Raw genomic sequence first — 15,013 nt, 5'->3', positions numbered from 1 at the left:
TTTGGAAAAAGAAGTGCTTGGAGAACTGTCCTATAATCATAGTTATCCAAGAATGACTTAAGTCTTCTCAAAGTTAATAATTTAAAGTATCCTTCCTTTAATTTAATTGTAATATGCTTTCTCATGTTCAGTTCTGTGTCTAAGACAACTCCAAGATCACGAGCAAAATAAGAAGGGGTTATTTTAACATTTTTGTCAAGAATCAGATCGGGAAGACAATTATAATTACATTTTCTCCCTAAAAGAATGACTTCAGTTTTATTTATGTTAAGTGTTAATTTCAAATTCTGAGATAGTTGCTTAATAGCTGAGATATAAACGTTAATAATTTGATAAGTGTGTTCAATGGATTTATCAATGGGTACTAAACACTGTGGGGTAGATTTTATTAATTTTGCGCGAGCGCGTACTTTTGTTCGCGCACCAGGCGCGAACAAAAGTACGCTGGATTTTATGATACGCACGTAGCCGCACGTATCTTATAAAATCCGGGGTCGGCGCGTGCAAGGGGGTGCTGCCTGTTCCCTCCAAGGCCGCTCCGAAATCGGAGCAGCCTTGGAGGGAACTTTCTTTCCACCCTCCTGCACCTTCCCCTCCCTTTCCCTACCTAACCCACCCCCCCGGCCCTATCTAAACCCCCCCTACCTTTTGTTGGTGAGAGTATGGAATTCAATTGCGTAATCTGCCAAGGAGCTGGATCCTTGTCGTAACTGTAATAGCTCCGATGTTGCTGTGGACAAGCGTGTGGGTTCATCGAAGACTTGTTTGAAGCTGGTTACAAACTGTTGCAAATTGTTTAGTAAAGGGTCATTTTGTTCCCACATGGGTAAGACCCAAGTCAGCGCCTTCCCATCTAGCAGAGACAGGATGTACGCCACTTTCACGGAGTTGGCAGGGAACTGGTTGGGTAAGAGAGAGAACCTAATGTAACATTGGTTCAAGAACCCTCGGCACACTTTAGCCTCCCCAGAGTAGCAAGAAGGTGAAGGTAGCTGAGTTGGCATGTTCACACTCACCACAGAAGCAGGAGGCGGCACCAGGGGAGGTCCTGGAGGCGTGGCATCCAAATGGTTTGCCAAGCGTTTGATGGTGGCAGCAAGTACGTCCTGCAATGTTGCTGCTGCTGCAAGTGCTGAGCCATTCTGGGGATGGCCTGAAGACCAGATATGTCTTCCGGTCCATGGCCTTGCAAACTGTTGCAGACGGAACAGTGGACCCTTGGACCGGCCTGACGGAGAGGGATGAATGAAGAAGAGAACTCCGTTGTGATGAAGTAGGCCGGAAGGCGGAGTCAAGATGGACGTAGAGCTGAAGTCTTCTCCCTGGAAGCCCGAGATCCCCCCGGGAGGAGCCCGTGAGGACCCGGGCCGCTGGGACTTAGGTGATGGCAGCGAGGCTGGAAGAGAAGATGAGGTCTTCACCCTGGAAGCCCGAGATCCCCCCCCGGAGCAGCCCGTGAGGACCCAGGCCGCTGGGACTTAGGTGACAACAGTGGGTAAATGAGATGGCAAACCAAAGGTCGAGGCGGGCGGCAGACACGGAGAGTCGAAAGCAAGCCGGAGTCAGGAACCAGGGAAGCAAGCCAAGAGGAATCCGAAACCAGGAATCATGAACCGGAGCAGAAGCAGGTTCGAGAGACATGGGGAACCTGGAGCTGGAACTGAGCAGAGGCAGATACAGGAATGGAAGATACAGAGCTGGAACTGAAGCAGGACCTGGGACTGGAACAGAAGATCCGGAGCTGGGACTGAAGTGGGACCAGGAACTGGAACAGAAGATCTGGAGCTGGAACTGTAGCGGGACCGGGAACTGGAACAGAAGATCCAAAGCTGGAACTGAAGCAGAACCAGGAACAGGAACCAACAGAAAATCCAAGCAGAGATGAAAGCAGGAATCAGGAACACAGCAACTAATACCCAAGGCAGGGAACCTCGTTGCAATGCAACATGGTCAGTCAGATGCTGATATTAAATCCCTGCTGGCGTCTGACGTCACTTCTGGGGGCGGCCCGCGGTCTGGCGGGAAAAGTCCTTTAAATAGCGTGCGGGCCTAGGAGGGGAGGGGTCTGGTTCCGAGGCTCGGCGGCATCTCCCTCATGGAGACACCATCGCAGGAACTCGAGAGTGGGCCCAGCGAGTAGCAGACCCCGTCGTCGGCAGCCCGGAAGAGAAAGAAAGGGCCCGGTCGCAAGACCTGTGACCGGGACCGCAACAATGTCGTTCTATATGTTCTTTTCTTCGGATTTTGATGTTTAGAATACTTTCCACTATTTTTCCTGGCACTGACTAACTGGTCTGTAGTTTCCTCGATCGCCCCTAGAGCCCTTTTTAAATATGGGGGTTACATTAGCTATCCTCCAGTCTTCAGGTACAATGGATGATTTTAATGACAGGTTACAAATTTTTACTAATAGGTCTGAAATTTAATTTTTTAGTTCCTTCAGAACTCTGGGGTGTATACCATCCGGTCCAGGTGATTTACTACTCTTAAGTTTGTCAATCAGGTCTACCACATATTCTAGGTTCACCGTGATTTGCTTCAGTCCATCTGAATCATTACCCATGAAAACCTTCTCCAGTACAGGTACCTCCCCAACATCCTCTTCAGTAAACACCGAAGAAAAGAAATCATTTAATCTTTCCGCGATGGCCTTATCTTTTCTAAGTGCCCCTTTAACCCCTCGATCATCTAACGGTCCAACTGACTCCCTCACAGGCTTTCTGCTTTGGATATATTTAAAAACGTTTTTACTGTGAGTTTTTGCCTCTATGGCCAACTTCTTTTCAAATTCTCTCTTAGCTTGTCTTATCAATGTCTTACATTTAACTTGCCAGCGTTTATGCATTATCCTATTTTCTTCTGTTGGATCCTTCTTCCAATTTTTGAATGAAGATCTTTTGGCTAAAATAGCTTCTTTCACCTCCCCTTTTAACCATGCCGGTAATCGTTTTGCCTTCTTTCCACCTTTCTTAATGTGTGGAATACATCTGGATTGTGCTTCTAGGATGGTATTTTTTTTAACAATGACCATGCCTCTTGCACACTTTTTACTTTTGTAGCTGCTCCTTTCAGTTTTTTTCTATTTTTCTCATTTTATCAAAGTTTCCCTTTTGAAAGTTTAGCACGAGAGCCGTGGATTTGCTTACTGACCCCTTCTCGTCATTAAATCAAATTTGATCATAAAATGATCACTATTGCCAAGCGGCCCCATCACCGTTACCTCTCTCACCAAATCCTGTTGTCCACTGAGAATTAGATCTAAAATTGCTCCCTCTCTAATCAGTTCTGAACTTTTTTTATAAAGTTACTCATGTCACATGAGGTATCTGAGTGAGTTCTGGGGGGATAAATTCACATATGATGCATTTCATTTGTTAGAGGAAACATGTAAGCCATTTTACCCTCTGGGGTTGAACCATTTACCATCTGCATCCTTGCCGAGCCATTTAAAAATGAATTTATTTTTTCGTTCTTTTATGGGGGGTCTAGAAAAATATCAGAAAAATTCTAGGAAGACCAATGGAGGTCTCTATTTTCTCCTGATTTTAAATAATCCAGGGTTTTTGCCAGGGGATGGAAGTCCAATCTTTGTATATTGGAAAACCAGAGGAATAGTTTCCTTGAGACAATTGGTGGATGAGGAGACAGGAACTTTTATGAGTTTTGTGCAATTGCAATACACTTTTCATATCCCCAAGACACATTTCTATGGGTACGTACAAGTGAGGCATTATTTTCATTCTTTTGGTCTATTCGCAGATTCAATCAAACTAGAGCTCAAGCTGCCACTCCATTTGCCAAATGAGATGGAACAGAGTGCAAGGGGAAAAAATTCTATAACTAAATGATATCAATTTAGCAAATCTAAAATAGAACGCTCTTTTTTCACTGGCTTATCTGACTACTGGCAGAAGGAGGTTGGTGAAACAGTGACAATAAAAGCTTTGGGGATTATATTTTGGGAAGTTCAGAAACTACCAGTAGTGGTGCGTCTTAAAGAAATGCAATTTAAAATTTTACATCATTGTCAAGTGGCTCAGATACGTTTACATAAAATGGGTTTGGTAGAATCAAACAAGTGTCACAAAAGATGTGATGCTGCAGCGTACGCGGGCGCCGCTGTTAACCTGGCGCCGCATGTGCTGCAAATGCTGGTGAGGGGGCAGGAGACGTGGTCTCTTTGGCCATGCGGCGTCGACGAAGGCCATACGGCTTGCATGCTGTCAGCCCCCCCCCCCCCACCGCCGACACGAGCATGCCCGGTCCCAGCCATGGGACTCTTGGACTACAGGTGGGGGTGGGGGGCTGTGGGGGTCCCGGCATGGGGGGCTTGATTGGGGGAGTGTGGGAAATTATAGGACAGCTCATTTGGCAATGCTGGTCCTGGGCTGTCCCATGGGGTGGGGGCAGCTGCGTGGAAGGGAGGTATCTGGCCGGGGCGCAGTGCCCCAATCCTTTTTGCTTCCTGTCCTCTGCGTGGCTGCCTCTCTAGGGAAATCCCACCCACCCTACCCCCTTTCCATGTGGTACAAGGGTCAGCAGGATAGTCAGATTTTAAGTTAGCCAGAGATTTCTATATATTTGTTGCAGCTGAACCCAAGCCGGAAGGGGGGTTTTCAGCTAGAGACAGTACACAGTAAGTGATAAATATCATCAATACAAGGGAGGCTGTCTGTCGCCTGTTATGGCTCAGGTATGAAGCTTGTTAACACTTTTTATTATACTAAAGCTGCGGCCAATTTCATCCCACATCTCGTTATAGAGTATTTGTATATATGAATGTGTGTTACAGCATCATTCCCCCCGGCAATGGACAGTCACAGCTGTACAGACTATATAAATTGGAAAAAGGATTCATCTTTTTCTGACCTGTCACAAAAACTTTTCATTTTGGGAAAAGGTTATCACATACATAACAAAGTGTGCATCTTTTATGTTACCAATTTAAGGAAATGTTTTGTTATTGGGTGGAATGGAAACATTACGATCCATTGACCCATCTATTAAGAGAAGCCAGTATGTTTTTATTTCAGTGGCTTTGATAATGGCACATAAGTGCGCACTAACAGACTGGATTACTGAAGCTTCTCCTTCTTTTTCCCTATGGAGGGAACACATGATTGTTTTTATGCAAATGGTAAGATACGATGTCTGTCTGCTAAGGTGTAAAATCCAAGATGAATATATCTCTATATGGAAGTGATTTTATGAAGTTTTATCACAGCAGGTCAAAGTTAGACTTGTGGATCTGGGATACTCTCCACAATGGCAACTGAATAATAAAAATGGGGATCTCAACAAAGATACCTTGTCAGAGAAGGAGGGAGGGAATGAAGGATGAATGTAGTATCAATGAGTGAAGGATACTAGAGAGCTGATAATTGGGAGTTATTATGGGCTGGGAATTTATATTATGTTAAAGATGAGGTGTAGGCACAGTTGTAGATACTTTATGCTATACATGGCCTGTAACCTAATTGTGCTGTCTTTTATTGCGCATTTCAAATGGTCATGATATTGTTGTTGTTTTGCTTACTTTGCTTTGTCACAATAAAAATGATTTGGAAAAAAAAAAGAAAAGAATAGAGAACAAAACTGAGAATATCATCATAATGCCTTTGTATGGTTCCATGGTACGACTGCACCTTGAGTATTATGTGCAGTTGTGGTCGCTTCATCTCAAAAAAGACATAGCAGACATAGAAAAGATATAGAGAAGGGTGAATGAGATGAAGTAGAGGTAAAGAGATGACTGAAGGGATGTGATTAAAATTTATAAAATCATGAGTGGGGTAGAATGGGTAAATAGGGAACAGTTATTTACCCTTTCAAAGAACACTAGGAATAGGGGACACACAATGAAATTAGCAACTGGCAGATTTAAAATAAATTGTAGGAAGTGTTTTTTTACTCAGCGCATAATCAAGCCATGGAATCTGTTGCCAGAGGATGTGGTCAAAGCAACTCTAATAGTGGGGTTCAAAAGAGCATTGGACAAGTTCCTGAAGGAAAAAGTCCTCAAACAGATATTAGCCAGGCAGACTTGAGAAAGCCAGTACTTAATCCAAGGGAGTGAGACACAAGAAATAGATCATCTACTGGTGATCTGCCGGGACTTGTGGCCCAGACTGACCACTGTCAGAGACAGAAGGTGGGGCTCGATGAACCTGGGTCTGACTTAGCACAGCAGTTCTCATGTTCTTATGGGTCTTTTATCCCCCATCCTGGCACAAAAAAAGGCTTCCAAGCCTTTCCTGCCCCATCCCCCTAGATCCATATCCTCTCTTGTGGCCTGAGAGGTGTCTGGAAATAGGAGGGAAAGTCTGGCTGATGTCAAATTCAAAATGGTACTGGGCAGTGCCATCCTCGTTCAGAATTTGTTTTGAATTTGGAGCTGACCAGTGGCTGGGCAGGAGGGAAACATACTCCCTCCTGCCACTGAGCACCTTTGCAGGCCAAAGTGGGGGGAAATAAAGGGTTTGAGAAGTGGATAGATGATAAAGACCTGGAGACCTTTTTCTGTGCCAAGGTGGGGAGTTGGGAATAGGGGAGAGAGAAAAAAAAAAATACCTAGGGGCTTTTTTCTGTACTGGGGGAGGGAAGTGAGAGAGAGTGAGGGGAACAAATCCCAGAAGCCTTTTGCTGTTTTGGTGGAATAGGAGGTAGGTTGTTCAGACCCATAGGCTACTTCTTTTGGTGGAGGTTTGGAGATTTCCCATGCTGGGGATGACCCATTCACTTTGGACTGGTTACTCTGGGGGAAGCATGAACTGCTGAATATGCCAGCATTATCATGGCTGTGCTGTCTTAAAGTGGCCATTTGGACACCATCTTGTTCTGCATCTCATTAATGTCATACATCCTGCATTATAATCAGTGGACAACACACATTGTAATAAGGGCTAATACATAAAATTCTTAAAGATTTTGGCCATTGAATTGTGAAGATGAATGGTGGTGCTAGCCTGTCTTATGGATTAGTTAGAACTATTTACTTCTTCATACTCATACTTAGAAGAATGTACTTTTGGAACATATTGTATATCTTGTTCTCATTTTATGCAAGCTATTATTTATAGAACTTTAATTCATCAGGTTTTTTTTTCAGATGCGCATAGTCAAATTTATCAATAAAACATATTTTGAATGTTTAATTTACTAAAGCTATTTTGATTTTTTTTATTACACAATACAAGACTACCATTATTTAAAGCATTCTTGACTATTAATGTCTGCAGCATGATTGCTTTTAATACAAGTAAAAACTAGTAAGATTCACATTTCAAAATATGTCAAATAATGCTTATTCTCCAAAGCAAATTTGTCCCAACTATGCTTTTATGTACTGCTGAATTCATTTTATTTAACATGCTACTAAAATGTAACTCTTTTATAGTGTTTTAGTTTATATTATAATCATATTCAATTACATTTCCAAATGTTGTGATTATTACTCATGTTTAATTAAAAAGTGTTACTGTTCAAAATATTTAATGGTGCTGTTACTCCTGCTTAATTATAAAGTGTTACTGTTCAAATTATTTATTTAAAGAAACACCATTCATTTTCTAAAACAAAGCATCCTAACATTATGTAGAAAGAGATGGAAAGAACAAACGTCTAACCAAAAAAATAAACTGAATTACAAAGGCATATTTTTAATGTAACTCTTTGTATTTCGTAAGATATAATTATCTGGAATTGCTAGTATTTTCAAGTTGAACAAATGTACTGTACTTTGGTAACTAGATTTAAACTTTAGTGAGATACTATATGACACTTTTGGATACAATTACTATAAACTTATTTTCTATTCTTAAATGCTCACTTTAATTATTTCCACATAGTTTCCTCTCATTCCTCCCTGTACTGCTTTGTGAACACAACAGTAGGTCCCAAACTGCAGCGACTGACCTTACTTCCAGAGTCCTTGGGTCCACATTCACCTTTATCGTACCACCATTTGTTTTTCAGCTTGTCTAAGACGCCTGCCTCACTGAGTTTCAAAACGGCAAGGTTTACAGGAGTTCTTCACGTGGAAAATAACATAAATAACATTATATATGTTATTTTATGTTATTCAAGTAAAACTACATAGAATCGCATTGCAAAGTGACAGAGCAGAGGCCACAGTGGATGCTGTCATGTAGGCCCACGGTTCAATATGGACATGACTGGGGCCTGCTCCATCGCTTTAGGTAACAGGCACATACTGCTGGGGAACTTTTTTCAACAAATTGTATGCAATTACTGTGAACCCAAAACTATTGGCTAAAATACATTGAACAATATTTTTCTCAGGCATCTAGAACATCTTTAACTGGTAAACATGCATCAGACTGACCAGTTTCAGTTTCACAAGTTGTTTAGTGTTTTTTTTTTTTTATTTTATGTGCATACCTTACAAAGAAGTTGCTTATTGGTGATCTTAATATTCTCACATTCTTAATCTCAGCAATTTTATGTTTTTGTTATTTGTTTCCTATACATAAATCTGAGAGCTCACCTGCTACATAAAGTCTCAAGGATATTTTTGCAGTCAGACTTTCATTATTACCTGTGACAGAACATAGAGGAGGAAGATAGCCTAATGCTTATAACATTAATTTATATCTAAACTTGGCTTTCACAAAAAAATATTTGCTACTTTACTTAATTGTAAAATTTCACCTTGGTAATCAGTCAGCACAGTCCTAAAACTACATAAACTCGATGGGTTTACTAAAGCTGTTATCAATTCTGAGCATAGCATACATGTGCAGTGAAGTGTAGAAAATTTCTAATTGTATTCCATTATCACATTTTACTTCTAAAAATCATTTAAAATGAGTAAGACACCATTTTAAATAATTTTCCTTTAATTGACAGTTAAATTCTTAAAGATTATTAAGAATGGTGCAATTTAATCCATTCAGGCATACCAAACATTGCAGCCTGCAGGTTTCTTATGCAGGAAACAACACTGTAGTCCCTAAATTAAATTAAACTTAATTATTTAACTTTCTGCATCAAACCACTTTGAAACCAGCTTGAATTCTGTTTAATACTTAAAAAAAGTATCTTAGAATAAATTTTAAACTAATTTGAAAATGGTTTCAATTCATTTTGGGGGAAAAGTTAAATGAAGACTGTGCTGTATGATAGTTAAGGGAAGAGATATCATTGGTTAATTCAGAGAAGTAGGGAAGCAGTGGAGTATGCAGGAAAAATACAAAAAAGAGAAATGGTGAAAGGACATGGGTGAGGAATCACTGAAGGGCAAGAAAATCAATGAATTTCTTTTAATTATTGTCAGTGGTAGAGTCAGTTGTATTGCCAGCAGTCTGTGCAGCTGATGCATGGCTTTCTGTATGATATGGTAAAGAGGACTTGGAAGGGAGTCGGGGGTCAGTGAGCAATACATTCAGTTAACTCATTAATACTGGATAAGAACCACAGTAGACAATTTTGCTATGTTATATGATAATGGTATTAATGAGGATCAATGGTAGGAGATTTTGTCCATATGACCAAAATCCCAAACAAAATAAAATGCCTTTGGAATGACTATAAGTAGCCAAACATATTGAAGTGAAGAAAGAAAGAAAAGTTCATGTTTTGGCAGTTAAAAATCAAGGTGCCTGGCTTGGAGATGAAATAAAAGGCAGAGTTTATACATCTAGTTTTCAAAAGCATTTATGCGCATTATGCAATTTTCTAAAAGCATTTATGCATGTAAATGGGCTTTTAGAACTTGCCCCGGGGTTGTGCATGTAAAAGTATGCATAGAAGCGATTTTGTGTGTACTTTTAAGCGTACTAGAAAGAGGCATTCCCCAAATTCAGGCAGGGAAACCATTTGTGCAAATATTTTTGATTTTCAAAAATATGGGTGTAAATATACATGCACACACTTATATCTGCTCCCAAGCAGCCATAAATGCATGTGTACATGCAGTGCAGAGTTCAACATACACCCACTCATTTTCAAAACAGCATTATGCACATAATTTCACTTTGAAAATTTGGGCTGAAATCTGTGTGCACTTTCTGCATGCAGACTTCATTTCTATTCGGGGTGTTATAAAATTACGCTTCCTGTAAGTAACATGTACAGCTTACTACAGAAATGCCAACACATTGGTAGAATGTGTGCCCGACATGATGAAAGTGTGAACAAGAGGCTCTGCATCACATGTATGGGAAGGAATGGAAAGGCCAATGGAAGATTTTTTGAATGAGATTGGTCTTTTATAGTCACTTATACTATTAATGATCTTCTATTTGCAGAATAAAGACCATTTAGAAGATTTTAAACACTTCAAGTGAAGCACTCATGGAAATTTCAGTTATCAAAACATGAAACAGTCCCAGCATTTAGTTTATAGTAAGGATACAATTGCTGCTACTACTACTACTTGTGATACTACTAATATGTTACAGACACATCTAATACATTTGTCAGCATGCAGGATTTTGTGCAGAACATTACTCAAGGTTTTTAGTGTACTGTAGACAGCAATAACCAACTACTATAATGAATTACTTCATTAAGGGCTTTCAATGCTAGGAATTTAACACATGAAGAAAGTAATTAATTAGGTAACTTATCAACTAAATTATTATTTTAAAATAAATATAAATAATTTTGTTTTTAAAGGTACATCTATTGTGCTCAGCAAATGTTGCATGGTCAAGAAAACCTAGGTACAGTTAAAATCTTCCAATATTATTTTAATATCACATTTAAAAAAAAATAGTTTATTGAGTGCAATGATTAATTATAGTATTTATATAATCAATAAAGTAGTTGGTTATAGGTCTTGAGCATTGTGATTAATTATGAAGTCAATTGCTAATATCATCTAAGTAGTTTAGTTAGTAATTGATTACACCATCTGTGGTAATCACCATAATACCGATCACTGCCTGAAATAACGGAGAAAAAAACATGGCGCTGCCTGAAATAAAGGAGAAAAAATAATCACACTAACAAAGAAAAAAACTTAGTATTTTGAGATTTTCCAATTAAAAAAAAAAGCTTTTAATGAGTTGAGCAGGTGCAAAATAAAACCGAGTGCAAATATTTTTGCTTTTACAGTAATTGCATTTGTGTGGAGGGTGGGATTTCATGTCAGGGCATCCTGGCAATACTGCTAGTGGACTGGACATGATTTTCCATGGCGAGTGGCACCCCCAGCAGATGCACCAGTTACTTTACATACTGTTTACCCGCTTTGGTGACATTGAGGCTAACCTTGGAGTCACCTCCCCCGCTGCCACATTCTCCTTTGTCGTACCACCATTTGTTTTTCAATTTGTCCAAGAGGCCTTGTTCATTCAGTTTTAAAACTGCGAGGTTAACAGCATTTCTTGAAACGATAAAACATATTTTGTAAGAAACTGCACAGCTTTCAAGGTGTTAGAAGGAAAGAGGATTTAAACTCTTATAATTTTGCTCCACATGCTAAATAAACCTCTCACTTGAATTGCCACAAAATAACCCATTGTAAACCTGGGAGATTTTCTTACATTTCGTAAATAATGTTTCCATAATAATAAATGGCTTTTTTTGACTACTATTTTTTGCCCTGAATGCTGATTTTCATAAATTACCTTCATGTAATGCTGTCAAATGCAAACTGATTATAGAATTCTTTGTTCATATCATGGTCTTCATTTTTTTCTAGTAGTAGTGCAGAGTAGGGAAGAAAATATAAGGAATTGTTTGTATTTGTATACTGAAAAAAGTGTACAAATTGAGTTAAAATGACCTGGCGATGTGCTTAAGACATTCTGCTATGAAATCACAAACCTGGAGCCATATGGAATTAAAAACTACATGTAAATGGTTCCATACACTTGACCACATTTTCTACACTTGATGGCCACCGTGCCACATACAAGACTTGGTGACTCTGAAAACAGTTCACCCTGATCTAGTTAAAATCTTTGAGTATGGCAAGTTTGCTTCGCAGAAAAGAAAATGGTATTTTTCTGCCATGGCCATAGATCAGATGCATGAACAAAAGGAGATGGGTGATGCTGCTTCTCCATCAAATACTGGAAAATTTTTCTATTGAAATATTTCTGGACCTGAAGTTGTTCACATCATGAAAGAGATTGAAAAGTGTATGGGCCATTCTTTTTTTCAAGAAGGATCTGCAATACCATTAGTCATAGACATTATCGTTTTCTAAATGTCAAGCCAAAAGGATTTCTGACTGGCTTTATACCAGGGTCCATCCTAGCTAGGACTTGTGGCTCTACCCCTGATGGTCTGAATTGGTCTTCTGGGTTTCATAAGGAATTGCTGGGAATATCAAAGTGTTTTCTTGCAACTTGATGGCTAGAGGACCCTGCTGAGTTGAGCCATTGACCCAGAGAGACCCATTGGTGCTCATGTGTGTGCATCTGTTCCTGTAAGTAGAAAAGGATTTTGGAAGTCTTGTTTAAAGTACCATGAAGTTCATCTGTGTCAAGTATGTAGAAGATTGATGTAACTGTATTAACTGACCAGGGTTGGGTCTTGAACTGTGTTTGCATTGTTCTTATACTGTACAGTCTTACCCTGTAGAAATGTAAGTCTGCTTAAAAACGTCTGAATAAAAAAAACACTGTTTATACTCTAAACTGGAGTTGACTCATTATTCTGCAGGGCACTCCTTAACCTGACACTCAGATTGTTTGTTACACAAGTTCAGATGCTTTGTAATGCTGCAGATGAAATAGGAGGTCTTTTCACTGAAGAAACAAGTGATTTGATTGCTCTAGTTACCAAGAAAATGGCTGAGTCTGTTGTGAAAACTGTCTGGAACATCCATGACTTCAGCAAGAAAGCTTATCAAAAATTTTGAAAGGCTGGTAGACTAAACAACCCTTCTATTGGAAACTCAATCAACACTTAAGTTCCTCTGTTTAAAACCCAAAAAGCTAGAACACATGAAAAGGTGAAAGTCCATCTTGCCCTCCATTAGGCAAGATTGTAGCTTTTCTCATAGTTGTACATAAGCTGCCTTCATGTGATGGAAACTTGGATAATTTTTTTGCACATGAAATTAGCAATTCCCATTATCTCTTACAGACAATGGGATAGCTGTCAGAAAATGAAAAGATGCTAATGTTAGTTAGGAATGTGCAAACTCGCTTGGATATGTGGGCCTTTAATATTCTAAAAGGACACATACACAAGTACATGTCAATATATTCATAAAGAACCCATAACATGAATATGTCTAGGGTCCACACGATGGCATAAGTGCGCCATAAATGATATCTTTTAAAGCAGACACTGAAGATATTTTACAGGTTCCCAAATTACTGAATGGATTTGACTATTCCAGTTCACTCTGATCAGAGCCATAAAGTAAGGGAATTTGACATAAAACATGATTACCTCATGTTTTTAAAAATATTCTTTATTTTCCAAGTGTTCCCTCATCTCATAGTTTCAGTGCCTGTCAACTAAATGTAAATATATAAGAAGTAAGCTACATAAGATAGGAATAAGGAAGTGGGTGCAATGGGGATAGCTTGTATATATATAGTTAAGAATTACGTTCTAAAATATGTAGTATTGCACCTTTGACATGGCTCTCTTCTGAGACCTGGTTTCATAATTACATAGGGTAAAAGGTTGTAGGTCCATCAAATGAAATCTGCTTCCAATTGCCTAACAGCTAACTCTGGGCCAGATTTACTAAACTCCTCCCCATTCTAGATATAGAATAGAAGAAATACCTTAGAGAATCAGGCCCTTTATGTGGTAATTCAGGGAAAAGTAATACTTGCACCCATCCTTCATGCACAGTATGCATCTATATCTATTTCTGCAACAGGAAAAAAGTTCTCACCTCATCTTAAGTTCCTACATCAGTGTTTTTTTTATTGTCTAAATGCATCTTCAGACTCTAGATATCTTTTCTTTAAAAGCTTGTACAAGTTACTTTTGAAGTAATTTTGTAATCATGACTACCTTTGTTGGCAAATATTTCATAATTTTCTAAACTCTTTTGAGTAAATTATGCTATTGCTACCTAGTGTGTGTTAGATTACATTTAATGCCTGACTTAAGCTTTCTATCCATATACACATAGGGGCAGATTTTAAAAGATGTGCACATGTTATAAAATCGTACGTAGATTTGTGCGCGTTGGGTTGCGCACACAAATCTACGCCCGCGCTTAGGTATAAAAATCTGCCCCATAGGGCCGGATTTTAATACTTATGTGCGGGCGTACATTTGTGCGCACAAATGTACGCCCAATTTTATAACATGCGTGCACAGCCACGTGCATGTTATAAAATCCGGGGTCGGCGCACACAAGGGGGTGCACAATAGTGCACCGTGCATGCACCGAGCCTTTGGGGAGCCCTGCTGGCTTTCCCCGTTCCCTCCAAGGCCGCTCCGAAATCAGAGCAGCCTTGGAGGGAACTTTCCTTCCACCTTCCCTCACCTTCCCCTCTCTTCCCCTACTTAACCCGCCCCCAGCCCTACCTAAAACCCCCCTAACCTTTATTTTATAAGTTGCGCCTGCCTCTGGGCAGGCATGGGTTGCACACGCCAGCCAAGTGCTGGCGCGTGATTCCCCGGCCCAGCGACCTTATGGAGGCCTCTGGGCATGCCCCTGCCCTCCCCCACCCACCCCGGACCGCCCCTGGCCCAACCCTTTTTTCAAACCCCAGGACATACGCGCGTCCCAGGGCTTTACGCGCGCCGCTGGGCCTTTTGAAAATAGACCCAGCGCGCGTAACCCCCCTTCGCGCGTAGGGCTTTTAAAATCTGCCCCATAATGTGAGAAAAGCCTTAGCAAATATGGCCCTTAAGAGTGGCTTACAAGTGGCATCTTAATTTGTAAAGGAGCAGCAGGAAGGGACAGGAACATTGGGGGTCAGCAGGATCTGCATCTTCTCCCAAATGAAAGATTTTCCACCGAGTTGAAAGTTTGATGCTATAGCTCAAGTTCTAATAAAAAATGAAGAAAAGAGTGAAAGAAAGAGAAAAAGAGGGAAATATATATAATCAATGTAAGAGA

General features: G+C 40.1%; 1 protein-coding gene across 3 annotated transcripts in view; it reads right to left on the bottom strand.

The window, feature by feature from the left end:
* Positions 1-15,013, bottom strand: part of GRIA4 (glutamate ionotropic receptor AMPA type subunit 4) — a 690,840-nt gene that overhangs the window by 41,937 nt on the left and 633,890 nt on the right. For 2 of the 3 annotated variants that reach the window (XM_029602429.1, XM_029602428.1), the window contains one exon: positions 7,915-8,029. In XM_029602429.1, coding sequence (XP_029458289.1) covers positions 7,915-8,029 — 115 coding nt within the window. Of the gene's footprint in view, positions 1-7,914; positions 8,030-11,235; positions 11,351-15,013 lie in introns of all 3 variants that reach the window. The other variant, XM_029602431.1, reaches the window with a different exon arrangement.

Source organism: Rhinatrema bivittatum, chromosome 5 (assembly GCF_901001135.1).
Source record: "Rhinatrema bivittatum chromosome 5, aRhiBiv1.1, whole genome shotgun sequence".
Classification (NCBI taxonomy): Eukaryota; Metazoa; Chordata; class Amphibia; order Gymnophiona; family Rhinatrematidae; genus Rhinatrema; species Rhinatrema bivittatum.
Note: the sequence above shows the minus strand (reverse complement) of the source record. Positions and strands in the feature narration are given on the sequence as shown.